General features: G+C 44.3%; 1 protein-coding gene across 27 annotated transcripts in view; it reads left to right on the top strand.

Annotated features, from left to right (window-relative positions):
- LOC149337028 (uncharacterized) overlaps positions 1 to 26408 on the top strand; it is a 107377-nt gene that overhangs the window by 77140 nt on the left and 3829 nt on the right. For 21 of the 27 annotated variants that reach the window (XM_089553265.1, XM_089553263.1, XM_089553253.1 and 18 more), the window contains 5 exons: positions 566 to 604; positions 3428 to 3466; positions 7148 to 7177; positions 15526 to 15555; positions 22790 to 22992. In XM_089553265.1, coding sequence (XP_089409391.1) covers positions 566 to 604; positions 3428 to 3466; positions 7148 to 7177; positions 15526 to 15555; positions 22790 to 22992 — 341 coding nt within the window. Of the gene's footprint in view, positions 1 to 565; positions 605 to 3427; positions 3467 to 7147; positions 7178 to 15525; positions 15556 to 17912; positions 18036 to 22789; positions 22993 to 26408 lie in introns of those variants that run through there. The other 6 variants (XM_089553269.1, XM_089553264.1, XM_089553268.1 and 3 more) reach the window with 3 other exon arrangements.

Genomic DNA, 26408 nt, shown 5'->3' with positions numbered 1-26408 from the left:
ACTGCTCTTAGGTGAGTGGAGCACTCCATAAGCAACAAGCGCGTGCATCAGCCACTACTCAGGCAGCAGTTTCTTGCCTGGCGAAACAGTGAATACTATATCTATAATAAAAGCTATCGCCTTAGCTTAAGTAAGTCGTAGTTTAACGCCGTAGTGTATCTTACAGCACTTAGTACGCATAAAGCAAACACCTCTCCTATTATCTTAAACAGGTCACAGTAAAATTTTTCGCGCAGAAAACCAGCGAGACAAGGTTTAGGCTGGACAAGGCTGTTATGGGTGTATAACCCGCGTTATTCGGTGAAATCTTTCGCGATTTTAAATTTTCATACATAAAAAATTTTTGATCAGTGCAGTAACATCATGACTAAATAATTAGCATTTTTTTCAGTGTCCAAGTCGATGTTTTTCAGCTGTTGTTTACTTCCCGAGAGCACAGACCAAATTCACATATTTTTTTGATAGCATTGGAGAGGTCCTGAATGAACTAGGTGATATATTAATGTGCCTTCTATTAATGCCTGCTTGATTTATGCAACATTGACTGTTTCCACTCTTTTTTTAGATGACGAACATAAAGCAACTTCGACCAGTTCTTCCAAAGGTGAGCCATGATTTCAACTATACATTCACGATGAGGCCCTTTTTGGTATGGGCTTTTTTGGTGGAGGGCGCCTGTTCCGAACAATGGTGCAGTTATTAATTTCATCTTTGTAGCATATCAACAAGGGTCCTTTAACATCATTACCGCCGGTCCGCGCTTTCTGATACAATGGCAGGTGCGTGTACAGTGCAGTTGCACACACGCATAACTTGCAGCATAGTGTGTTGGGGAACCATGTATACTAGCCTTCTGTAATATTTCCAAAAAATATAATGAGGGCATTGGAATAGCTACCTACAGGTCGCTTCATAGCAGTGCTTCATATTATAGACTAACATTTAAATAACTATCATAGAACCCATGCATACCGGTTCCACAGTGTACATGGTGGTGTAGTTGTCCTTTTTTGCACAAAATGTTTAGCTCTGAAATCTTGTGTATATACTGCTACATTATACTGGATCAGTCGTCATTGTATGCATCAATCAACCTTCTTTGATAACAGGCGCTTTGAAGGATTTAACTGCACCAACCCCTTGAAAATTTAATTCGTTCATTTTAATTTATGCTCAGTGACGCATTTCTGTCAATTTATGGGCACTGAGTTTAAAAAGACTGTTAATCACTTCAGTGCAGTTTGGATACATCAAACTACGTACCTAACAACATCAAGACAGTGCAACGACTAAAAATGAGGCAAGAACACGTGACTGCTTGCGCGCAGGGATGCGAAGGCATACGCAGAACTGCACAAGATAGATGAACGGATTAGTTTTCCACACGCTTTCATTGTTGCCGTGCGCAGTGACTGCGAAGCAAGCTGGAGCCCAGTTCATAGCTTGATCGTACTCTCGCCACCTGGAGAGCTGGTGCACAGTACTCTGCGCATGTGGACGCAGAATAATGGTTCAGGCCCTGCTAAGGATGGGAGCTGGTGAACCAAAATCTTCATCCACATGTCTAACTAATGCTTGGCGATCACGTGGAGATGTGTTGGCGATGATGACGCGGCATCAAAACAAAACTCTCTGCTACGTCTAACGATGCTCAGGAATCTTTCGAATTTCGTGCCATAAACAGCGGACGGTGGCTTTTGGGCTAATAGGACACGTAATGCTGTCACGTTAGTAACAGTGATCGCTACTTTTCAGCAATTTTCACCTGGTTGAGTTCTATCCCGAGCTTCTTTTCATTATACGAAAGAACGTTTTCTATCTTTCGCAATAAAACTGGAAAACAATACGTTTACCGCAGAGCTCACCAGTCTTTGCACTCGAATAATTTGCAGTTGTACCGCCGTCAGAAAAACGCAATATATGAAGAAAGTATGCTCTACACCATCTACACCGAATCACTAAGCGCTAAACTCCAGGAAAGGAAAGCACTCCCGCGTCACTAGTAGATATCACTGACAATGTAGCGTGCCACCGTGGTCCAGCAGCCGAAGACGACGACTGTCCCAGTACGCCTGCCAAGCACGCGCTGACTGGATTTTCATGGCTGCTTAACTGCAAGGCCGGCGCAGCGCTGTTCCGTCCCAGCCTGGGTGTGCGCGTCTAGCCGAATATATTTGTGGAGACCCGACGATGACTGGTGCCCACGAGTCGTCTCCACAACAATGTAGCAAAAGCTGAAACATGCGGACAAGAAATGTTGAATTGCCGGTGACGATATATGGTACGCATGTGCACGACGATCTCACGAAAGCAAAACTACAAAACGTAAATAATCAGGTCAAGGATTAAAATTTTTAGGGCAAGCTAATAACAATGACAACCCAGTTGGGATAATCAAAATCAACTCCGATCTAAACGTGGTAAAAATGACCCCCAGCAAATGAAACTCGTCTGAATTCCGAGAACGCGACTTATCTCTTGTGTCGTCTTCAATTTGGACATACGCATCTTACACAACCTTCTACTCAGGAAACGAAATCTCCGTGGAACGGCGGGGTTGAGGCAGCCACAGTAAATAATTGCTTGAGAAACAAAAAAAACGCAATGCACCAAAGCAAAAAGAGCTAATAGTCCGGTGAGGGCTGCCCTGGATTAGAGCCACAGTTATTCTGCTTGATATTTCAGTATTTTGAATGTTACACAACAAGCTAGGTTTTGTCCCCTTACTGACCTAATCAGAGCAGTGTGAAGTGACCGGCGACTGTGAAAACTGCACGTTCTGTCTATTCCGCGTTACCCCCAGCCATGGCAGTGCGCTTTCTTTACCCAGTAAGGCACTTTCATCGATGGCCAAGTGGATGTTTTTCAGAGCTCTGTTTTCTTATGTGGGCAGTAGCACCATAAGAGCCCAACGAGCAGCAGACTGACATCAGTGGTGTATTATTCTAGAATACAGCTAAGACGTGCTAACTGGCAGGCTGGTTAGGTAGTATTGAAAAGATAATTTTTGCTATTTCTATGAATTACATGCACTGGAGAGGTTGCTTTGCCTGACGCAGTGCCGAGGGTAACAGAGTTTAGGAAATTTTAAAATCGATATGGATATTAGTTATGGTGTGCTACCCACCTCTCAATTAAAAATGAACTAAACTAATATTTAGAAAGCTGACTATTCAGTATAAATAAACCAGCCTTCTATTTAGGACTCAGCTGAATTCTGATGTCCTATAGCGGTTACAATGTTGTGTCTAAAAAAGCACTCTTCTAACTCAACACGAAAATATTGAAAAGTATGTAAAGTCTTAGGTGAAATCCCCTCTATTTTTCAGAGAAAAATAGAATGCTTCTGATCTCTGTGATATTAGACTGTGTTCTATTAGCTGTGTGACGGCTTGACTCACAAACACAATTTCCTCTGCTTTCATAGATGATGAAAACATCCAGTCGTCGACGGCTGCATCTAAAGGTGAGCATTTTTTTAGCAATATACACAGGAAGTGCCATGGTGTCAGGCATTGCAAATGAGCATCAATTTGGAATGCACTTTTTCGGTTTAGGGAGAATGCTTCATAAAAATGCGTGCCAGCGCTCCAAAGATATTTCCATCTTTGTTTAGAACATATTGACAAGGCCCATTTAAACCTCATTACTTGTCCATGCTGTCAGTACATTAATAGATCCCACTAGAGTGCATTTACACGTGCGCCTATAATTAACAGCACAATGTGTATATGAGCCACGCATATATATAGTGTGGAATATTTGAAAAAAAAGAAACAATCAGGCTATTTTTATAGCTACCTTTAGTGCGCTGCACAACAGTGCTGTGCTTGTCACACGATGCACTATTAATGCCCCAGCTTTCTAGCCATTCACTTGCCATTTTCAAGAGGATACCTCTGTCGTCTCAGTGTTATCTACAAATTCAAACTCACCGGTTTGTACTTTAGTATTGGTCGATGCATTTCTCATTAGGAGCCGCATTGAGACCTGTTTCTTAATTCACTATATTGTGTGCCTAAAATATTAGGTGTTTCAGAGAATGTGATCATTTTTTTTAAATTTCGCTATTTGCACATATTCCATTCATGACTGAATTATCGGCTCCTGTTTCACCAGACGTCGTTAACAACCTCGAAGTCTGATATCCTGGGACTTGCATTGCACGTTGTCCTCGGCATCAGGTCAGGACTTCGTCGTGCATGTGAATCGTTGCAAGTGCATGTATTCGAAGCTTAGTATCTTGGTGCAGTGTCGTTCTGAACGCGGTTCACGTCGTGGTCGAGGTTGACGTTTTGTGCCGCGTCGTAGTATCGGGGCGGCGTCTCATGCAGAGTGGTCGTTGAAGGATCTCTGTCGTTTCACTCGTGAGGAGACTGTGAATGCCGTAGCTGACGCTGCCGGCATGCAGTGCGTTTTTCGTGTTCTCCTCGTGTATTCCAGAGCAGACGTTTCTAGTCTGTCACACCACAGCATGTTCGAGAAACTGCAAAGGAGTGATTTTTATGCTTATGAGTGAGAGTGGCCTATCTCCGTCGATGATGTTATTACATATTCGAAGATGTTTTAGCAAACTGACGTTGAAATGTTGCTTATTTTTCTTTTCTGCCTCGGGCCAAAAATGGGCTCATATGGCTGCTGCAGGGCTTTGGCTGGATTACTCGAAGAGCAGTGCAGACACCGCTAAAAGCAGGAGAAAGAGCTCGGCATGATAGCACTTTTTACTGCTATGGTGCATCTATTCAGGTGACTGTATTGGCCATGTTTCACACGTTGTGATACCGACATGAAGAGAAAGAGATGTCGAAACAACTCGTTCTCTTGTAGCTCGCGCCGAGCACTCTGTGCAGAGGCAGCATAGTCATGAACGGCACGTGTGTTTCTCACGTCCAGGGCCCGTATAACGGAACTTTGTCAAAAATCTGTCAAAAGTTATTGACAGTGACGTCAAAATGACGAAACGATGTGACGTCGACGCCTAACGCAAAATTGACGCAACGAGGAATCAGCCAATTACAGCTGAGCGGCGCCCCGAAGCATTTACCTGCACGACGAGGGACCGTCTGCTAAATTTTTCTAAAACAGTAAAGAAATGCACAGCGATAAAAATAATTATTATTTTATTTTGCCAGAAAATGATGTTTAAAGCTAAAAAAATATAAAGAAAAACAAGAAGCGGAAGAAGTTAGGTTATTAAATTTGCTAGTGGGTAACTTTTCCTGCCGCGGGGGTGCGCAGACGGCGGTAAAACGTCAACAAGCCGCTTTGCACGAAACAGCTATTCCACGCCTTGATACTGTTTTCTTACGCGGCGTCGAAAATCAAGGTACTGTGCGGTTGTTCTAAGTGCGGAAAAATCGACGAAGCCAGCTTGCTAAGGTCTGTGTTGTTCGGCTTTTACGATCAATGACAAAAGTGTCAAAGCGTGAAGCATTGTATGTGATGTGTGGTCGTCTGTTTCTTTTTCCTCGACCGGTAAACAGAAGACGACCACGAAGTGCGATTTGCAGGGGAAAATAAAGTTCTTTGCCAGCATAAGCATGTTTTATTTGTATGTAGCTGTGGCACAGAGGTGTCGCCGGCTGTCGAAGCTTGCATGAAAGCCGCCGGTCGCAAATAACCGCTGTGCACACAGCACCCGCCGCTGCACCGACAGCGCGCTCGCACGCACCCCTCCCAATTCATCGGCGAGTTCGTCGCACAGCCACACCGCAGTCTGCCTCTCCAGTCGAAAAAGGCGTCGGAACAGCTCGTCCGGCAAGTCAAACGCGTCTTCGTGCGCCCTCCTTCGCCGTTGCTCGCGTCGCCGCAGCCGCCTCAGCCACATACGACGCAGCTGCCGCCGCCGCCATTTTCTGTCAAAAACGGAACGGTCCAATTTTGACCGCCTGGAAGCCGTAAAAAAAACGTCAAAATGCGCCTGCATAATTAGCTGTGCAACGTCACCAGTTCTGTCATGTCCGTGACGTAAACGCCAGTCACCCATGACGCAAGAAAGCAACATGGCCGCCGGCCACGGCCGACCAATAGGAGCGCGGCTAGGGCGGGGCTTTTTGACGAGTTTTTGACGCGTTTTTGATTTGACAGTTCCGTAATACGGCCCCAGGATGACATCTACATTATGCTTGACCTGGTTGCAAAGCACTTGCGTGAGGGTTCCTGTCTAACTCTTCGTGGATGACCGCGTAGAGATGACCAGTAGGCTTCTGTGAGCAAGTTGCAGTGGCTTCGTTGAGTCTCCGGCCTGTGTCTCCGATGTTTCCTTAGGCGGTGATCAGCTGATGAAAAGTTGACGAAAAAATGCCTTGCCCGCTTTGACTCACGCATAACGGGCCAAGTGCTGTTCAAAGTAATTCTGGCGTTTTTTTTTGGCTCAAGATGCATGCCTGCAAATTTTTATTCCCGTAGAATCCCGAGGGGGATACAGTATTGCACGTCGAAGGTATGAAACCTCTTCACTGTAGAACAGCCATTCAACACTTCAGTCTAAGATGTATTTTACTTATGCTTGGTACTACCTCTTTTGAGGTATATACCTATAACCTAGTCGTTAACTTTGCAGCTGATTTCAGCTCTTCAGCAAGCATTTAAAAAGGGAGTTTTGATGTAATGCTGACTCCTAACATTCCTCGAGGTAATTATCAGATCCGGTCTCGAATCCTTTGTAATCTGTTTTCACAGTACGGAGGGACTACATTCAAAATTCTTTGCTTCAAAAATCTATCTTACTATTACAGCTAGCCTTATCTGCGTCGTCATTCCTGCTTTTTGTCTTTTTTCTGTTGTTTTGCTGTAAAAAAAACTGTTTAACAGTCTGGGTGATCACCTTCGCTTGTGTGCAAATACCAAGTGATCGTCATTCATGTAGCCGGTAAATCTCAGTAACCAAGTTTCGGCGTCTGTTCAGTGTTACTTATATTTCTAAAATTGTTTATAAAGTATTCCATGCATATATTGCGATATTCATATATTACGATAGAGGGACTGCATCATGCCTCGCAGCTTTCATAGCGCCTGGAAACTGCTTTTTTTCGCAGAACAGAAACAAGGACTAATAAAGGCGATTTTATGTCTGGTAATTGTGGCTGTCAAAAATTTTCTTCTTCTATATCGATCCCGCAGTAATTTTTTTGCTCTTCCTTTACAGATGAAAACCAATCGACCGGCGAAATTCCATGTAAGCTTTTAAATAATTTTAAACGCTCAATGTTTCAAACGCTGCAGTGTAACATAACTCAAAATAAGCGAGAAATACAAGTGCATGTTACATAGCATAATTTTGCCGATGTCGTGCATCTTATATTGCACACAACGGAACGAATCAACGAAATGTGCCTAGCGATGCCGTCCGGCCTTTAGGACACTGCATTCCAGCTCGAGCGCCCTTTGCCGAGAAGTAGGCTATTTTCTTAATTGGGTGCATAGCTGCTATGACAACTGTTAGTCGGTCCTCGGTTTCATGTTCTCTTCACAGCCCAGGAGGCACCTAGGATGCTTCTCCCCACACTTTCCTCTGCAACAACCAAAAGTACAAGAAATACTAAAGATACAACAAAAAAGAGCTGCTGCCTTCAACTTCCTGCTCCTGCGCGTCTGCAGCAGGCCAATAAGCGGGACCTAAGATTCGTTCCAAACAAGCCAATGTTTTCCGACTACTCGTGGATGTCTAATTTTTGCCCAGCGCAACATACAAAGGCAGCTTTCGTCATTTTGGCCATTAAGAGAACTTGCATAACTGCGTCGTTGATAACCTCGCTGCGATTCTGCCAACAGGGTGCACCGGCTTCATTATGCCGTTGGCATGTGAATTTTCTTGGTCCATTCCATGGCAGGAAAAAGTTTTCCTTTTTTACTTTGATTCTCGAAAATAATGCCCTGATCCACGCCGAATGTTTGGATCTCTTCATTGCAGAACAAAGCCATTCGAATTAGTCTTGTAGCTGCTATATTTGTTGCTATTTTCTGCTGTACCGGTCCAATGGGAACCGCTTTTCCAGTAAGCTCTCGCGAACGAAGTGTTTTTTTTATTTTTATTTATTATTACCCTCAGGGTATAAACATTACAGAGGTGAGTGGGTTTTAATCAATAAACAAACAAGAAATATGCACAGCAACAAGAACATACAAGTAATACTGTAAGTGACAGTTAAGTTTGGTTAAAAATGATCTAAACAAAGTCCCATAACACAATATAACACAATGAAATTCGCGATACCGTTTGAGTGTACACAGTGGTGAAATTAAATAATATATGAACACACAGGAAGGAGGTAGGTTTTATACAATGTTAAGAAAAAGTCGCATGGTCTATATTGCGCACGGCAGACTGAAATAACCAAAATTTATCAATTGTTGCAACGGAAGAGGGAAGGCGGTTCCAGTCTTTAGATGTGCGGGGTATGAATGAATCGGTGAAACATTTAGTGTTGCATGAATTTATGCCAACCTTGTGAGCGTGGTCAATGCGTGATGATACATATGAAGGCGGAATGAGCAATTTATCGTGTAAGTCATCATGGTAAAATATTTTATGAAAGAGGCATAACCGTGCATGCTTTCGACGAAATGTGAGGGGTAGCAGATTCAGATTAGATTTCATTGAGGATACACTAGCGGTGCGGTGATAATTAGAGAAGATGAAACGAGCTGCATTATTTTGAATCATTTCTAGCTGGTTAATGAGGTCAGTAGTGCCCGGGTCCCAAACTGAAGATGCGTATTCAAGTTGCGAACGAACTAACGTTTTGTAAAAGAGAAGCTTGATACTAGAAGGGGCCGAGCGAAAGTTCCGTTTTAAGTAGCCTAGCATGCGGTTAGCTTTGTTGACAATGAATTCGACATGACTGTTCCAGCTAAGGTTAGAAGCGATATGAATGCCTAGGTACTTATATGACGCTACTGATTCGAGAGCTACATTGTTAAGGTGATACGTAGGTGAGTTGCTAGATGACCTTGATATGCGCAGGAATTTACACTTGTTAACGTTTAGCGCCATTTGCCATGCTTTGCACCAAGAGGAGATGTTGTTAATGTCAGTTTGAATTGCGCGTACGTCATCGTCGGTTCTTATTTCACGGAAAAGGACGCAGGCGTCTGCAAATAAGTGAATTGATGATGTAACAGAATCAGGCAGGTCATTAATGAATATTAAGAAGAGTAAGGGCCCAAGCACGGTGCCTTGAGGAACGCCAGAAAGAACGGGGTGTAAATGTGAGTTAGTTCCATCAGTTGCTACAAACTGCTGACGGTCTGTTAAAAAGCACTCTAGCCATTTTAGTACATCAGTATCGAGCCCTATCATGCGCAGTTTTAGTAGCAAAAGCCGGTGACAAACTTTATCAAAAGCCTTGGCGAAATCTAAAAATATGCAATCTGCAGTGGAACGATGATCAAGAATTGCATGCAATTTATGAGTAAAGAGAACAAGTTGCGTTTCACATGCATATGACTTACGAAAACCATGTTGTGCATGATGAAAAAACGAGTTTGACTCTAAGAAATTTGCTACATGTGAAAAAAGAATGTGTTCTAGGATCTTACAGGGGATGCTGGTGATTGAAATAGGCCGGTAGTTGTAAGGTGAGTGCTTGTGTCCAGATTTATGTACTGGAATCACCTTCCCTATCTTCCAGTCTGCCGGCATCACGCTATTTTCTAGAGACTGCTGAAATAATTTAGAAAGAATAATGGAGGAATATATCTTAGTGCTTTTCAGAAATTTTGAGTTAATGCAGTCGATGCCGGCGGCTGAAAATGGTTTTAGGCCGTCAATGATTTTGGCGATTCCATCCGGGTTGACGATAACAGGATACATTGGCAGATAATTATGGGCGCAACAATAAGGTAAGTCGTTTGGCAGGGATTTCGTGAAGAAGCTCCTCAACAGACAGCGGGCTCCTCAACAGATCATTTATTAAATCGCGGTAATGCTGTTCTTAAAACTTTGCATGCGTGGTCCGTTCAAAATGGGTTGTCTATTAATACCAATAAATCTAAAGCTGTTTTCTTCAGACCTAAAAACATCAAAATTAACTTAAACGATGATCTTCAACTTGGTAACCATAAAATAGAAATAGTGGACACCTTCAGATCACTCGGGGTAATTTTTGACGCGTGTATGAGCTGGACCGCACACGCAACACATCTTCGTAAGAAATTAGCTCCTTCCGTTGGTTTTCTTGCTCGGTACCGCACTGAATTTCCTCCCTGTATAAAACGAATGATTTATCATGCCCTATTCCAATCACACATTAACTATTGCCACATAGTTTGGGCTACCACATCCAAAACAAATCTACAGAAAATTCTAATTCTCCAAAAGAAAGCTATCAGGATTATCGAAGGTGCCAGTTTTACTGCCCATACGGCTGAATTGTTTATTAAGTATGAAGTAATTCGTGTAAATATTTTTCTTGAGTACCGCCTATTATACTATCTCAAATTTTCTTCACCATCAATATGCAATTTTTTGCTTAATATCGCAATGTTAAAGCCCATAGAAAAGTATGTTCAAACCCGATCAACTGCAAAATGGAAACTTCCACGCACTAGAACTAATTATGGTAAACAAGCACTTAATTTTCTTATACCTAATGTTCTAAACAGCTACGAATCTAACCAGCTTAGCATGTATAACCTCCGGCCACATGATTTAAAAGTGTACTTTGTAAATAATATTCCATAACTTCTTATCATATATTGTAGTTTGTGTATGTATCGGTGTCCTTTTCCCATTTGTCATCAACCCAGCAGTGTGTGTAACTTTCAAATGCATCTTGTTCAGTTTTAATTGTTTTTTTCTAGTTTCAAACTACATCTCTGTGTAGCAATCCGTTCAATTGTAAATATTAATTCTTTCTATAGTGTGCTCGTATGCGACCTGCCACCGTTGTATGAATGTGTTTATCTTATTTATTATGTTGTAATGGCTCTTACATGAGCCACAGGCATTTTCAAGCTATTTTCTTTAGCTTTTGGCCTGTGGCTCATTCTAAAGAATGTGCATATTTTTGAAATAAAGTTTGGATTCAATTCAATTCAATTCAAGCTACAGAAGACATCATTTAATACAGTGGAGCATTCATCGTCAGGAACAGGTTCGTCATTAGCGCTTGTTAAAGTAATTTTAGACCGGTCTGTAGGATTGATAACTTTCCAGAACTTTTTAGGATTATCTACCAATATATCGGGTAAAGTCTTTGCAAGAAACATTTTTTTAGCATTTTTAACTGCTGATATGTAAGCGTCGTTTGCAGTACGATATAAAGACCAACGAAACTGACTACATTAGGTGTTAGCAAGCCGGTATAAGCGCTTCTTCCGGTTAGATAAGCGCCTAATGTATGAGTTATACCAAGGTGCCTTTGGGTTATACGAGATATTACGGATGGGAATAAATCGATTGATAAGCTCGGTAACCTTATTCTTGAAGAGTGTCCAGTTCGTTTCAACAGAGCGTTGCTCGAAGCATTCTAGGAATTTTGTTAAAAAGAGGCTTAACTCACTGTTGATTTGGGTAAAATCTGCACGGTGATAATTGCGCAGCGTTTTAGTTGTCTTTACTCTCTTTTGTTTGGGTATGTTAATAGTAAAATTCAATGCAAGATGGTCACTCAGCCCTGGCAGGTATAATATTTCTGAACATAATTCAGGGCTCGAGCACAGGACTAAATCTAATATATTAGCAGTGGTGTCCGTTATTCGGGTAGGTTGTGTAACTATTTGCGTGAGGTTAAAGCACGAACAAAAATCTGTGAATTCCTTGGAACTAGAGGAAGTTGAATTAATAGAAGCAGTACTCACTGACCAATCAATGCCAGGAAGATTAAAATCGTCCAGTAAAAATATAGGTGTTGTCGGAAATCGTGTAGTTACGATGTTGACGCTGTCATGAAGCTCAGAGACAAACGTGGACGATGCGTTTGGTGCGCGATAACAAGCCCCTATAATGAATCGACGGTGCGTTAGTTTCAGATATACCCATATTATCTCTAATCCGGTCGTGACATTAAGGGCGAAAGATTCGAAATTTTTGTTAATGGCTATAAGGACGCCACCGCCTTGCCTTGCATTCCTATCACAACGATAAAATTGAAATTTGTTAGGCGAGTCAAGGATTTCGCTGTCGCGAATGTGCCCATGAAGCCATGTTTCGGTTAGTACTAAGATATCAGCAGAGCATGAATCAACAAGAGATGAAAGTTCAATGCTTTTCCTGATTGCGCTTCTTATGTTGGTATACAAGACGGACAGGTGTGTTGGGGGAAGGTGGCAGCCACTGCCCCTCTGAAACCGCTAATCACATGATAACGTATTTTGTTCCTCGGAAGAGGCAGGCGGGGGTGCGAGACTAGGAAGCGGGTTACGGGTGACAGAACGTTTTGGGCTAGTGTAGGGTAACTCAGATATAACATCTGTAATAGGATTGTACGTAAAGCACTTGTTATCGATGACTAGCTTATTGTACTTAAGCTTGAAAAATGGCAAGTTTGGTAGGGATTTAGCATATTCGATCAGCCTCTTTCTAGTTTCACGAGTCGCTGGTGAATAATCCTCAGTTATGCTGATTTCGTTTTCTTTTAGTTTAGCTTTTAACTGCACAACTTTTTCCTTTGACTTGTGGCTGGCGAATTTTACTATAACGGGGCGGTTACGGGAGGGGTGGTGTTGTCCTATTCTATGCGCGCGCTGAATGTCAGCTGAAGTTATCTGGTTACCGAGCAAGTTTAGCACCTTCTCTTCGGTCTGTGCCCATGTTTCGGTTTCATCAGGAATTCCATGAAATAACAAGTTGTCTCGCCGGCTTCTGTCCTCGAGTTCGTTCATACGCGATTGCAAAAGCTCGTTTTGTTTCCTAAGATCGTTGATAGTGTGTTCTATATTTTCTTTAAGACTGTCTATGGCTTCCACCTTGCGCTCAACGTCCGCAAGCCTGCTGCCCATGTTCCCGAGAACCGATTCGATTTTTTGCTGACCTTGACGGACTTCTTCAATACTTTTTTTCATTTCAAGATTACTGGCTGTTATTGAAGCAGACTGGTCCTGTAGCACTTGGAGGATGCGCAGTATTTCGTCGTTTTGTGAGGTTACTTCTCAAGTATTAGACGTAGACGGTTTGACTTTATCGGGGGGGCTATCTTTCGAATCTTGACGGATAACATTGCGTGTCGAGGGGCCGGGGTTTTCTTCGACATCTCCCGACATCAATAACAGAAGGCAATTGTTTAGACACTCGGATAATATATGAAAGAAAACCCGTGGGCACGGGAACAGCAACAGGCAACGATTTGCGTTCTTTTTTGCGTATACAGAAATACAGTTACGCACCTGGAGCAGTAGAACAGGGTGTTTGTCAGACATGGCTGGCGCCGTGCTGTCCGCGTGCCCACTGAAGGGCGCAGGGCGTTGCTGTAGGTTTATATCCGGCGGTTCCCAGTGTGTAGATGATGATGCAGCTTGCCACGTGAAGAAACGGCTATCGGGGATCGCCAGGAGTGCTTCTGCGTCGCCTGGCGGCAGAGGGATGTCAGCCTGTAGTTGAACGAGGTTGGCCGCAGGATAGCGGCTTTCGATGAAGCAGTTGGGATTGGGTCGACTGCCGAGCTGGCAGCCACCGTGCACCAAGACAGAAAGCAGGACCTGGAGCAGTAGAACAGGGTGTTTGTCAGACATGGCTGGCGCCGTGCTGTCCGCGTGCCGTGCTGTCCGCGTGCCAATGTGATCATTGCCCATGCAGTGATCACAATTAACAATCCTTACACTAAACGCGTTACTATAATAACACATCATACTACAGCTTTTCTTATAAGCATCCTCGTTTGTGTTCATACTTTCCAAGTATTCTTAATCTGGCTTAGGTTGCATCAGTGGTACACAGTATGGGCTCATGACTAACATAGTTTAGTGCACTCAGAGGACTGTCTGTCATATGCTCATATGAGAGTCAGGTTTACGCGCTACACTAGCTGTAGCTCTCTCTCTATATAATTCTCATCATGCAATATATATTCCTGGCAACAGTTGCGGGTGCCGATAGGGAAACAGCCTGGTTATGTATTTCGATTGGCGATTTGAAGAGACGTGCCCTAGCTTGCCTCAGTGAAAGCGTGCCTGGCGGTTTTCAGTCGTCCAGGGTAGGTAGGCCACAGGTCCAGAGGGCCCTCAAGTTTTCTGCGCCCTTTTTCTTTCCCTTTAAAATGTTCTGGAGTCTGCGCATTACTAACGCCGTCAGCCATAGCGTTCGATTTCACACCAATTTACCACACACAGATTTCTTTCTTCGTTCTCTCAACGCTAAATGCTCGTGAAGTGTTCCATCAACGTATCCATCGCCTCTTCCATGGAGATTCCATGGGTCTCCATGGGGATTGCGCTTTAGACACAACATTTTTTCCCTGAGTAGGGGCGCAGCAGACACGCGTAGTGGCTTGTGCGCAGTCTTCCGTCGCGAGAAGTGGAAGAAATAGCTTGCAACTGATAAAATAATGCACAGTCCTCCCCTCCCAGTGAATAGAAGCTTCCTATTACGTGGGACGAGTATTAATACGTGTCTGTGGTATTCTGCTTCAGAGGTATGCTTAGCAGAGAGCAGGATCCACGACATTTTGAAGTCTCACAGCGTGGGAGACTGCTAGTGCGTGGAGTAAGAAAAATATGAGAATGAAGTAGGAAAAAGTACCCGCTCACTAAATGCTGGCACTGGGCAATCTTAACCAACACTAAATATCCTCGCTAAGCGCTCCAAAACATGCAACCTCTCAAGTTTGAGGTTGCATGAAAGCTTCTGGGGGGGGGGGATTGGTCAGTATGCGAATCTTTGGCTCCTTCCCAAGATGGATAGTCTTCTAAAGCGTCAATATGATGGCAGTCGTGTGATTAGTTTATTAGCGCAATCTTTTTCATGCGTGCGTTCCACCAAGCTGAGCAAGATTGTAATAATTTCTTAGGGCTATATTCACGCTGCAGCCGTAATTGTTAAAAGCCTTAAAAGAGGTTTTCCGCGCAAGTATTTTCTCCGTCATCCTCCCGAATGACCAGGCCTGAATTCCAGGCAGATGGTAAACGCCGTGGCCACGCTGCAGGCAAGCTGTGCGTGTTTTTCGTCCTCATCTCGTGCTTGAGAACAGACGTTGCTATAACTTCTGTCACACCAGAGCATTTGCCCCATACAGCAAAGTAGTGTGTTTATCACATGAGGGACAGAGCCACCTCCGCTGGAGGATGTTGCATGCTGGGTGCCATTTTCGCGAGCTCACTTGGAAATGATGCTTTTGTTTCTCCTCCCTAAGATAGGAAATCTTCCTTGCGCTTTAAATTCCGAACTAACTGAATCACTTGAGTGAGCATACTTTTATGACTTGCATCAAAAGTGAGAGCACGTGTAAACTGGTGGTTTTGCACAGGATAGAAGCAAGGAGTGATAAATGAGATTTTAGGAAGCAAAGTGACTATTGAGACTGTCAAAAAGTTACCATATTCTGCTATATCGATCCGGCAATAATTGTTTGCTTCGTTCTTTCTTTACAGCTGATGACACAACTATTGAGACTAGTGAAGGTAAGCTGTAAATGTTTTAAATGCTTAAGTAAGACAGAGAACTCAGAATACGCGTAAAATACGTGTGCAAGTTATACAGCATGATTTCATGGGGTTTAGTACAGCTTATATTGTACAAAACGGAACGAAAAACTGAACTGAGCATATTTGGTTAATTTGCTGCATAGCTAACTCTCAACCTATGGCAATTAGGTGTCAGTTGTTTCGTAGTTTCAAGTTCTGTCCACAAGAAGGAGATTGCCTAGGATGCTGTTCACTGCGCTTGCTCCTGGAACAACAAAAAATACAAAAAGGGTGTCTGGTTTCTCCGGGTACTAGCTAGTATTGACAATGTGAACATGGCAAGGCACCGCCCGTCAGATCAGGCAGCCATCCTTATAGCATAGCAGTTCATAAAGCATGAAAACCATTGTAGGGATTGTTGTTGCGGCGTATCTGCTCTACCGGGAATTGCGAGGCAGAGGTGGCGAGAATAACAACACACGCACGTCTTGCATGAAAGGCACAGGCTGTCTTTTTTTTGATAAAAATGAATGCGATGCTTGCCGAACACCAGACGTAAAAAATGCGCATAGAGAAATAATTTTGTCAGGTGTGTTTTGATATCTATATAAAAAAGATGCTGAATGTATTAGAAAGATTTTTAAAAGATTCATTCTAAAAAAATGTGCTTCGAATGCTTCATGAGAAAAAGAAAATTATGCTGCTCGTAAAGGCCAGTCACAGTACCTATATCACCTGCTGAGCTTATCTTCGCTTTCACATTTTTCCACGTACTGCCGACGAACAATACAAGCAGGTAGGTAAGTAGATTCGGCCTGCCTGAGTTCGCAATGGACTGAATCACTCGGTGGCGGCGAAAGCACCATCAATTAATATCATCTGCTGGTATAAGCTCGGTGGGACACAGGTATAGCATCAACCACACCCCTTAGCTCCGTACAACGTAAAAACCTGCTTCACAGTAATATAGGTATTTGCTCTTACTACTACGTGTTCTTTACAGCTAATTTAGATATGAATAGTAACTTTCGTGTCTTCGAAATATATTTCGATGTTATCTTTTGATTGCTTCCGTCTAATACGCGAATGAAGCATCTACTTTGGAAACAAGTAGATTACATCAGGTGTGCCACGAAACAGCATTTACATGAGTATTGGACATTTTGTGAGCCTCTTGGGAAAGAAAAGCTTGATTTTTTCAGCTTGTAGAAGCGCAAGACTGTTTTTTTTTTCAAGACGGCATGGGCGGCTTTGACGGCACCCAGGGGGTGCGGGCGACAGGGGCATCAGTTAACATCTCCACCAGATGTCACGCAGTGGTGACTGCAGTCCGAAGAGCAGGAAGACAGCGAAGATGGCTTCTAAACAAAACTTTTTATTTGAGCAGACTAGTGCCCGCCAAGAATTGAATGACTCAGCGGTGGCGTAGAAACAAGCGTGCTCGGTGGTCGTCGATCTGAATGACCGCCACTCTAAGCCATGCTCATTTTAAAGCTTATAGCTAAGTTTGGAGATAAAGCCTGGAAAGTGAATAGAATATTCTGGAGCAGTGTAGAATTGGCTCCGCGTGGATGGGATCAATCTAGATAAATCTGGGCGAGTCTTGCATGACTACAAAGATTCGCGGCAACATGATGTGTTGGTGATGCTCTGTAGGACACCAAATATAGCATCAAGCTGGCCCATGAGCTCTGTATAATGTAAAAACCCTGCTTCACAATAAATTTCGGTATTTGCTGTTCTTTATAGCAAATTTGTGTAGATCAAATTGTAGCTTCCGTGCTTTTGAAACATACTTCGATGTAACAATTTGATCGTTTCCGCCCAATGTGCTAAAGAAGCGTGAAATCTATGGAAACCAGTAGATTACATCAGGTGTGCCGCTAAACAGCATGGATATCGATAAGAGACGCTTTCGGAGCCTCTTCTTAGGGAATAAAAGCTTCATTTTTTCAGTTCGTAGAAGACCAGGACAGCTTATATAGTCCCTGAACTTTATTTTGCCATTAAAAGCTGGATTTTCATAATGCGCACACACATGTCAACATGACACTTGTGGGCTACATGTCCATATTATATAATAAGAGTTACAGGACTGTGTACTAGTTCCATGTTCTTAGGACAGTTGATTTGTCAACTTACAATGATTAAGTGGCCCTCCAGCAATCCAATTCATGCTGACATGTTTTCTTACACCATGATCAAGAAGTCGCATATCCGATGTGTTTAATCAGCAACCCGCTGAGCAAACAAAGAGCCGGTCCCAGCTTTAACACACCTCATGGTGGTCAATTCTTCTTATGCGGAAGGTCATTGTGTGCGTTACGTTGACTAATGTGTTTATTTTTTTTCAGCTGTTCTGTCCTGTGTTACTCATGGCCATCAGAGGTTTTACGCCTAGACGGCGGGGATTCTTGAGTTATGTTTGAGAGCTGAAGCTCCGGCTGAGATTGGTATTAACGGAAGACTTCACTTCAGTAAGTACCTGACGACGAGGGCGCCCAAAATTGCCACTTGTTCCAACACATATGATTTGTGTTATCGCTCTTGTTTCTAGTTCATAAACAGACTGCACACCTTATCTTAACGCAAGTTTTCTGTTTTAAAATAATAAGTTGGGCATTGAGAATACATGGAGTGTAGCACTACGGGGTATTTGCACCTACGACCGCTGAATGCCTTCTAACTGAATTTCTACTGTCATACTGTTCCCGTTTTATGAAGAGAACGATGGCTATGATTTCCAGTTAAACTATAGGTCAAAAGAGGCAAAGAAAAACTACAATAATAACGATGAAATGAAGTTTTAACTTACTACAGCACCTAAAACAGCTTATTCAAGAACTAGAAAAAAAATTCAGGGGGGCACTTCGTTGACCTAAAGTGCGGTGAGGCGAAAGCCTTAAGCGCAGTGTTGCTGCTTGTGTCACTGATGTGTTAAGATGTTCAACTTCGCCTACAGCGAAACGCGGCAGCGTCTTACAACGCTGCCAGGGAGTCCACAGAACGCCATCGCCCGTTCGGTTCTACGCTTTACTCGTCTTTTTTGCTCGTCTCGTAAATTGGTTTTTGAGGAAAGGAAATTTTCTGTCTCGCATACCTCGGTGGACACCTGAACCTCGCCGTAACAGGAAGGGAGGAAGATGGGAGTGAACGAAGACGGTATTCACTAGACGCGCCTGTGTTCATTCCAAACCATCGTGGAGCCCCAGGCAAAGATGTTTTATAGACAGTGAAAAAAATGCAGGTGCCGCCAGGAACAAAAACCTTCTTTTTTAAGCTGCACACCGGAACCTTACCGGTTAAAAAATTTTTAGAAGGAAAGGAATTCTTTTTACCCTGGGGATCTCACTGTTTGGTTTGCAGGAAGCCGGAAACAATAGACCATGTTTTTTTACACTGTTGGGAAGGGGTTTATTTTTGGGATGTGTTGCAGCGAACCTTAAAGAAAGAATTTCCGCTAGTCCCGTACGGCATTCGGTACTTATCTGTTGAAAATGAGGATGGGGTGTCTTTCGACTTAATAATGCTGACAGGCATCCACTGTATATGGCGCTCCAGAATGGCAGGCTACCATTGTGACCGAGACGCAAGACCTGCCAGGATTTACTTTCGCGAAAATATGGACATGTTTCTGGCCATTCAGAAGGCCGCTGCGGACCCTCCGGAGTGGCTCTCAAAACTAGAGCCGCTCTGTACATTGCCTGAATTTTAATTAGATGAAGCCAGATTCATGCTGGCTGACCACGAGTCCTATGTACATAGCGTGTATTGTGTTTTGTTGATTGTTTGTTTTATCCAAATTTATTTGCAAAAGCCAGGCAATACAGAGAAAAAAAAACAGGCATGGAGGAGTGGTAGCATGCTCGTCTCACACTCCAGAGACCGGGGTTCGATTCCCGAACTCGACCAATTTCCTACTCGGTTTTATTTATTTATCTAGCCTGATTAGAAAGATTAATTAGGCTAATTGGGTAAATTAAGCAATTAACTAAACTCATTCCCACTTACTTGGAGCGTCACTATACGATCCCTTCAATTGGTCGCATGGTTACTAGCCAAGCGTGCCGCAGCTCCGCAGGAGCGAATGATGAACCTCCATCGATGAGACAAGTTGGGCCCCCAGCTCTCCTCTTGTCGTGACGTCACGCGGTCACGTGGTAGCACGCCGCAGCTCCGCCGGAGCGAAGGATGAACCTCCATCGATGGCAGAAAAGTGCAAGCAGTATTGCTTTCGCAATAAAAATTCAGGGGGGCGCTTTGTTGACCTAAAGTGCGGTGAGTCGGAAGCCTTAAGCGCGGTGGTGCTGCTTGTGTCACTGATGTGTGGTTAAGATGTTAAGCTTTGCCTCTAAGAGTGGAATGCGACAGCGTCTTGCAACGCTGCTGAGGAGTCCACATGACGCCATTGCCCGTTCGGCTGTATGCCTCACTCGTCCGTAAATTGGTTTTTGAGGAAAGCAATTGTATCTTTCTCGCATGTCTCGGTGGACAGCTGAACTGCGCCATAACGGGAAGAGAGGAAGCTGGGAGTTAACGAACACACGGTTTTTTCTAGACGCGCCTTTGTTCATTCCAAGGTATAGAGCTGCCATGGCGGAGTGGTAGCGTGCTCGTCTGGCACTCCCGAGGCCCTGGTTCGATTCCAGAACTCGACCAATTTCCTACTCGGTTTTATTTATTTATCTGGTCTGACTAGAAAGGTTAATTAGGCTAATTGGTCAATTAAGCAATTGACTAACCTCTGTCCCACCTACTTGAAGCATCACTATACCATCCCTTAAATTAGTTGCATGGTTACTAGCCAAAGTACAATTGGCCCGTTTGAAATTCGCGCACGGTGACATCACGACCATTTCGACCAATTGAAAAGCGTGACATTTCTGTCCAAAAGTCCTGCTTACAACTATGAGGCATTAAAGGCTTCCGCCTTAATAAAACGAAAGGGTGTATCAGCAGTTATATATCATTTTTTGCGGCTCGCCATCACTCTGTTGTCGAAACCGGAACAGCACATAGAAGAAATTCAGATGTTAATTATTTTCCGGCCATAGGCGAATAGCTTAGGGTGCTCCATATATATGAATTTATAGCACATCGCCTCAAAAAAAATCTCTGCCTCTCCTGTAACCGAGAGTAGAGTAAGCATGAAATTTTTACGGGCATAACACATTGGTTGTAGATGGTACTAGTAAAAATCTGAAATGGGCGTAGTGTTCAACACACCACACCACACCACACTCTTCTTGTTGCCTCGAAGCGATCGCCTGCAATAGTGCGGGCTTAGGTAGGCAGCCGCGAACCGTGGCGGCCTTGTAGCTTTCGGGAGCGGCCGCATAATCATGGTGTTGTCCGCAGGGGCGAGGAGTCTTCTCCAGTGGCGTATCACTCGCAAAGCGATCGCTTTCCGCAAGACGATTCCTATCTCTCCTTTCATCAGGCTCCACTGATCGGCTTAAGCAGCTGTGAGGGCAATGAAATGCAGGGCGATGGAGAAGCGTTCGCGGACACGAGAAGACGCAGGCCTGAGAAGAATGTATCTGCAGCCCGTTCGAATACTCCGCGAGCGTGTATACATCTGCCTGCCAAAGGGGGAACCTTCATGAGCTGAAGGTTGTTGTTTGTTGTTGTGACTGAGAGAAGGATGAAAAGGAAATTGCACGGGCCTGCCAACTGGCTCCAGCCGAGCCACCACCGATACCACGTGCACATAGAGGAGAATTCAAAGATCAGAGGAAAGAGAAAAAGGAAAGAAAAGACGCGCGTCGCAGCAACAACTGCGTCCGCCGGAGCGGACGCTGCTGAAAAAAATAGGCAGCCGAAGCCGCTCTCGTCGAGCTGAAGGCCCAGCGGCCGGTCTTTTGTAAGTGGGACCGCAGCGCCATCCTTGGGGACGGCGCGGAAGCGCGGCCCTCTCTCTTAGAGAGTCTCGTTAAATCTCGTACGGTGCCCGGATGCTCTCATTTCAGTGCCCGGATGAGTGGAATGCAGTGCCCGGATGTTGGCTCTTTGTCTCGGCGCGACGTCACCACACTGCCGACATCGGGAGCTTAAAGCATTTCATGCTTAAAACATGAAAGCTAAACATTGGTGTCTTTCATCCTTTCAAAAAAATTAGGCACGAACAGCACGATCAATCCTTCGCCTTGCCATGGAGACCACTGTTCGAGGCTATTTGTTAGTCTCTGACCGAAGCGTTTAGAAGTTTCTTGTTTAGGTAAGAAAACACTGAAGTGGACACTTTAGCTCGCTTGAAGAGTATGAGGCGATGACGTAAATGGTCAATTTTCCTTATCCGGAACGTCATTGTGTGCGTTACGTTGACTGATCCCTGGGATTCCTGCTCCTCACACAGTGGTGCAGTAGTTAAGCGATATTATCACGACCCTGCGATGGGAGATGCTCCCAGCGGAGGGCTTCGTGCGGCCCAGGTTGCTTTTCCTGACTGAACAAACATTAACTTACTTGCCACATGACATGGTGAGCAGTTTGCTCAGCATCTGGTGGGCAGGATAGGATGATACCGTAAGGTCACGTGACCTAGGTAGCCTACCTGCCTTGTAGTTGCTCATTCGCAGCCACCCACCAGTGTCATGCCCGTGAACTGTCCCTCGCAACCCCGGCGCCGATACCAAATTTTCTGTACTGTAGTGCCTGTAGCACTATCGCATTAGCAGGAAGTCATTTTTGCATTGATACGGTTTATGACACTTGAGTGACTCTGCCAGACACAACAGGACATTGCTCGGGTAATGACTGAGGACCGAATATTTTCATTTTATGGTTTTAGAAAAATACGAAAACCGATTCTATTATAACACCAGTTGCACTAAAAATGGTACACTAAATTTGCAATGTTGCACAACCTGAAGGTAAATTAGGTTTGACATAAGTAGTTTTATATGGTAAGGCTTGAACTGGATTGCAGAAGTTACCATTTCTTCTACTGAAGCGTTTCTCCCCAGACGGGAAGCAGACTTAATCTAAAGGTGTCGGCAATAATAGTTTAAATTAATAATCTATGTTGCGCCCAGTCCTGATTTAGCAGGTTGTAAACCTAACCAAGACTTCTGCTGGATGTCGTAGCACAACCAAGCAGGATATATGATTTCATTGACTGCCGCCGCCGATTTCTCCCCAGCTGAATATGCAGGTTTGCAATGGGGCGAGAAGCAGTCATTCAAGCTAAAAGATGTTGAAAATAGATTTTTCTTTGCGATTCCTTTTTCAGAGCTACGGGATGATAATAAACATCCCTGCGGAAAGTACAAGCAACGCTTCTTTTTCACCTATGACACTGCCATACGAAACCATTGGGCGGCCAATCCAAGATATTTTGGTGAACACAAGACTCATGAGTACAAGCCAACTGCAGCCGGATATGGCTTCATGCAAATTTCATTCTAAGAACTCCTCAACACTGGCATCTTACAAGTAAGTATACAACGACAAACTTTGGTCACTCTTTCTCCAAATGGGCCTCACGTAATGCGGAGCTACTTGGAGCTTCGACGCGGCATCCCTCGTCCTATCGTTTGCCGCTTCCGAACACGTATGTGTACATGAGGCCATGTGCTATCATTTCCAAACTGAGCAACGGAGTTAATAATTAGGCGCATGACACAAACTTAACTGTCAAGCACATTTGCAAAGAAAGTGGAGGTGATGAGGTACAGTCACAAACTATCGAATGCAAACAAATGACCCCATTTGTTTCATGATGCCTTGTTGAAAGTTTTCGTCATCCGAGCAGGCCCTCGGCAATCCCACCTGAATAGAGTTCAATACCAATTTTTCCCAAGAGCAGTCGCATCATTGAGCGCAGTGGTTGCTCAGAAACACAATTAGTGCTTGCCTGTAATGTCGACGTCACCAGTGTGTGGTAGAAACTGCCGCTGCAGCATCATGGCGCAACATAACGGTGGTGAATGGATGGTGTGGTGGCAAGAAGTTTGAGTTTATTTTAGGTTCACAACCTATTTAGTGTGAGACATTATCTCCATTTAGTGCCCGCCTTCTCAAGTTTCATGGCGCATAGATCATGGGCACACAAGTATGACATCATCTTCATCAGCCTGACTACTCCCACTGCACGGCAAAGGCCTCACTCCAGATGCGGTCACCCACCGTATCCCCGCAAACTTCTTAACCTCATCCGTGCAACTAACAATCTTCAGCCCCTGCTATGCTAGCCTTCTCTTGAAATTCACTCTGACTCTGTTACCTTTACCGCGGTGGCTCAGTGGCTATGGTGCTCGGCTGCTGTCCCGAAAGACGCGGGTTCGATCCCGGCCGCTGCGGTTGAATTTCTTTGGAGGAGAAATTCGAGGCCGGTGTACTGTGCGATGTCAGTGCACGTTAAACAACCCCAGGTGGTCGAAATTTCCGGAGCCCTCCACTACGGCGTCTCTCATAGCCTTAGTCGCTTTGGGACGTTAAACCCCATAAACCAAACCAAACTCTGTTACCTTTAAAGCCGCCGGTTCTCTTACCTTCCCATTATATACTGTGCCCAAGCCCATTTCTTTCTCTTGATTTCAACTATATTGTCATTGACCCGCGTTTCCTCCCTCACCCACTCTGCCCGCTCACGGTCTATTAACGTTACAGCTAATATTTTTCCTTTCCAACAGCTCTCTCCATTATCCTTTACTTGAGTTGAGCCCTTTTTTCAGCTGAAGCATAGCATGTGAAATGCTGACGTCAGTGCATCACCTTTCTCTTCTTGAGTGGTCAATATCCAGCCTAGATTTTACAGCGAAGCCAGATAAGTTTCACAGCAATTTTCCACAGATGAACTCGCGCTGCGCCTCTTTGCGCTTCAGTCTGAGCGGGTTACCTTCACATCCCGGGGTGGCACTCTCTGCCAGGGAGTACGAGCTATTCATTCGGATAGCGCTGATATTTGATACTTCTAACAGCTCGTGTTCTGTGCTTAGTAATGTCCTCATACTTTTTGTATGAGCAGAGGCCATAAACCATCCGTGTAGCCGCAGGGGTAAAAATTATGCAAGTGTGTGAATTATTTTGACTTCATTGCCGCCGCAGTAGCTCATGTTTATAGTGCTCGGCTGCTGACCTGAAGGACGCGAGGTCGGTCTCTCCCTAGGAGGTCAGATTTTGGAGGCGAAATGCAAGAAGGTACTGTGCGATATCAGTCCTCGTTAAAGAACCTCAGGTGGTAAAAATTATCAGAAGCCTTCCTCTACAGCATTCCTAATAACGTAAGTCACTTTGTGGCATTTATTCTTTTTGGTTAGTTCTATGGAATTGTTTGCATGCATCTCATGAAAGCTGTGTATAATTTAACACCCATTGTGCGCTTCCACTGACATGTATCTACCCACTGTGCGTCTCAAAGCATGGCTTATTTTGCATTCTGAGATGGTGCGCCAAGCCTTCTCTTCAAAGGATCAACAGTAGTTTGATGCAATGAGAATTTTGCGAGATAGATACAGCCAGCATCGGTACTTAAGGTGTCATAACAGAGGTTTTTAACCTGAAATTGGTGTAGTCAATCTGAATATGATGGCGATGATGTCTGAAAACTCTGGTACGCGAGCGACGGATACCAGACTGATGATTTGGTAGTTTGGAATTTGTGGGAATAAAAATAAAAGCTGATGGCTTCAAGGCTTAGTGACGGAAGTGCAAATAAAGGTTGCAGACATAAGGCAGTTAAAGGGAGATTGAAGCACTTTTTCTGAAAATCGGGCTGGCAGCGGCATCCTATAGTTTTTCATGCTGTATACTGGAATATCGCATCCAAATAAGGCAAAAACAAGTGCGAATTGCCTCTTTTAGCCGACATATGCGGCCTGTGCCGCAGGGCACGCCGCGCGGCGCGCCGCCGCCCGTGATTGGTCAAGAGAGGTCGTGACGTCACTTTGAGGACTGGAGAAGCTGCCGATGCGGATCCGGCGCAGCGTTGAGGGCAGATCGCAGCTTTCCGTGTCGTTCTAAAAGCGAATGCGGCGACTAATGTTTTTTACTGACTACCGAAGAAAAGAATACTACAGTTTGCTCATTCCACGTATCGCCTGAAACCAAAAAAGACACGAGCAAAAAATTCTATGCCTAGCACAAGCGTACGCCAGCGTCAAACACGCGATACAGACCATGCGTAAAAGGTGCCAGCACAACATCGGCTCGTGTTCTCGGAAAATAAGGGGTGCGAACAATACTCAAGTCAATTACCACCACCGGACGCCTCCTGGCTCGCCCGGAAGAGCGTCATCCTAAAGAAAAGGCCCAAAGCACTGTGTAAATCTTGTTCTCAGTACCCGGCGTTGCAGGTTAAAGTATTTCAAGTGAACGATGAAGGAGCACAAAGTTGGTGTCAAAATTAGCGAAACGCAGTGGCCAAGCACTGCGAGGCATGTGACCACAGGATAGTGACGCAATCATGGTGCGCTGGAAACCAAGCCAAATACGCGCACAAATACGCTTCACTCCTGGCGCGTTCAGCAGATGCCAGAAAATATTAATCGCTGCCTCGGAAACGTTCGCCCTTCCTAGATTTGCAGTTTAGGTTCAGTGAAGTAGTTGCCAACAATATGTGTGTTTAAAAGCCAAGCTAGCTGCAACTCGCCCGCTGCCACAACTTGATGAAGAAACCGAGTAAGGTTGCGGTGTTTTTTTGCAAAAACTTGGTTGGCATTCATTTCTCTCATAAATTTGCATCCGAAATCAACGTCGAACGCTTTCATTTTAATTGCTTAGCTAGGATTAAACGAGATGCCGCATATGAAGAGCTTCGATGGTTGCCTGCTTTGCTTTATTGTGTTTTGCTCTGCTTGCTGCTTGCTTGGACACGTCGAACCGAGTATAAAATCACAAACCGAGCCTTG

The sequence above is a fragment of the Amblyomma mixtum genome, chromosome 7 (assembly GCF_055824585.1).
Source record: "Amblyomma mixtum isolate Tamu chromosome 7, ASM5582458v1, whole genome shotgun sequence".
In the NCBI taxonomy this organism is placed as follows: domain Eukaryota; kingdom Metazoa; phylum Arthropoda; class Arachnida; order Ixodida; family Ixodidae; genus Amblyomma; species Amblyomma mixtum.
The sequence above is the reverse complement of the archived record's forward strand: the minus strand, read 5'-3'. Positions and strand labels throughout refer to the sequence as shown.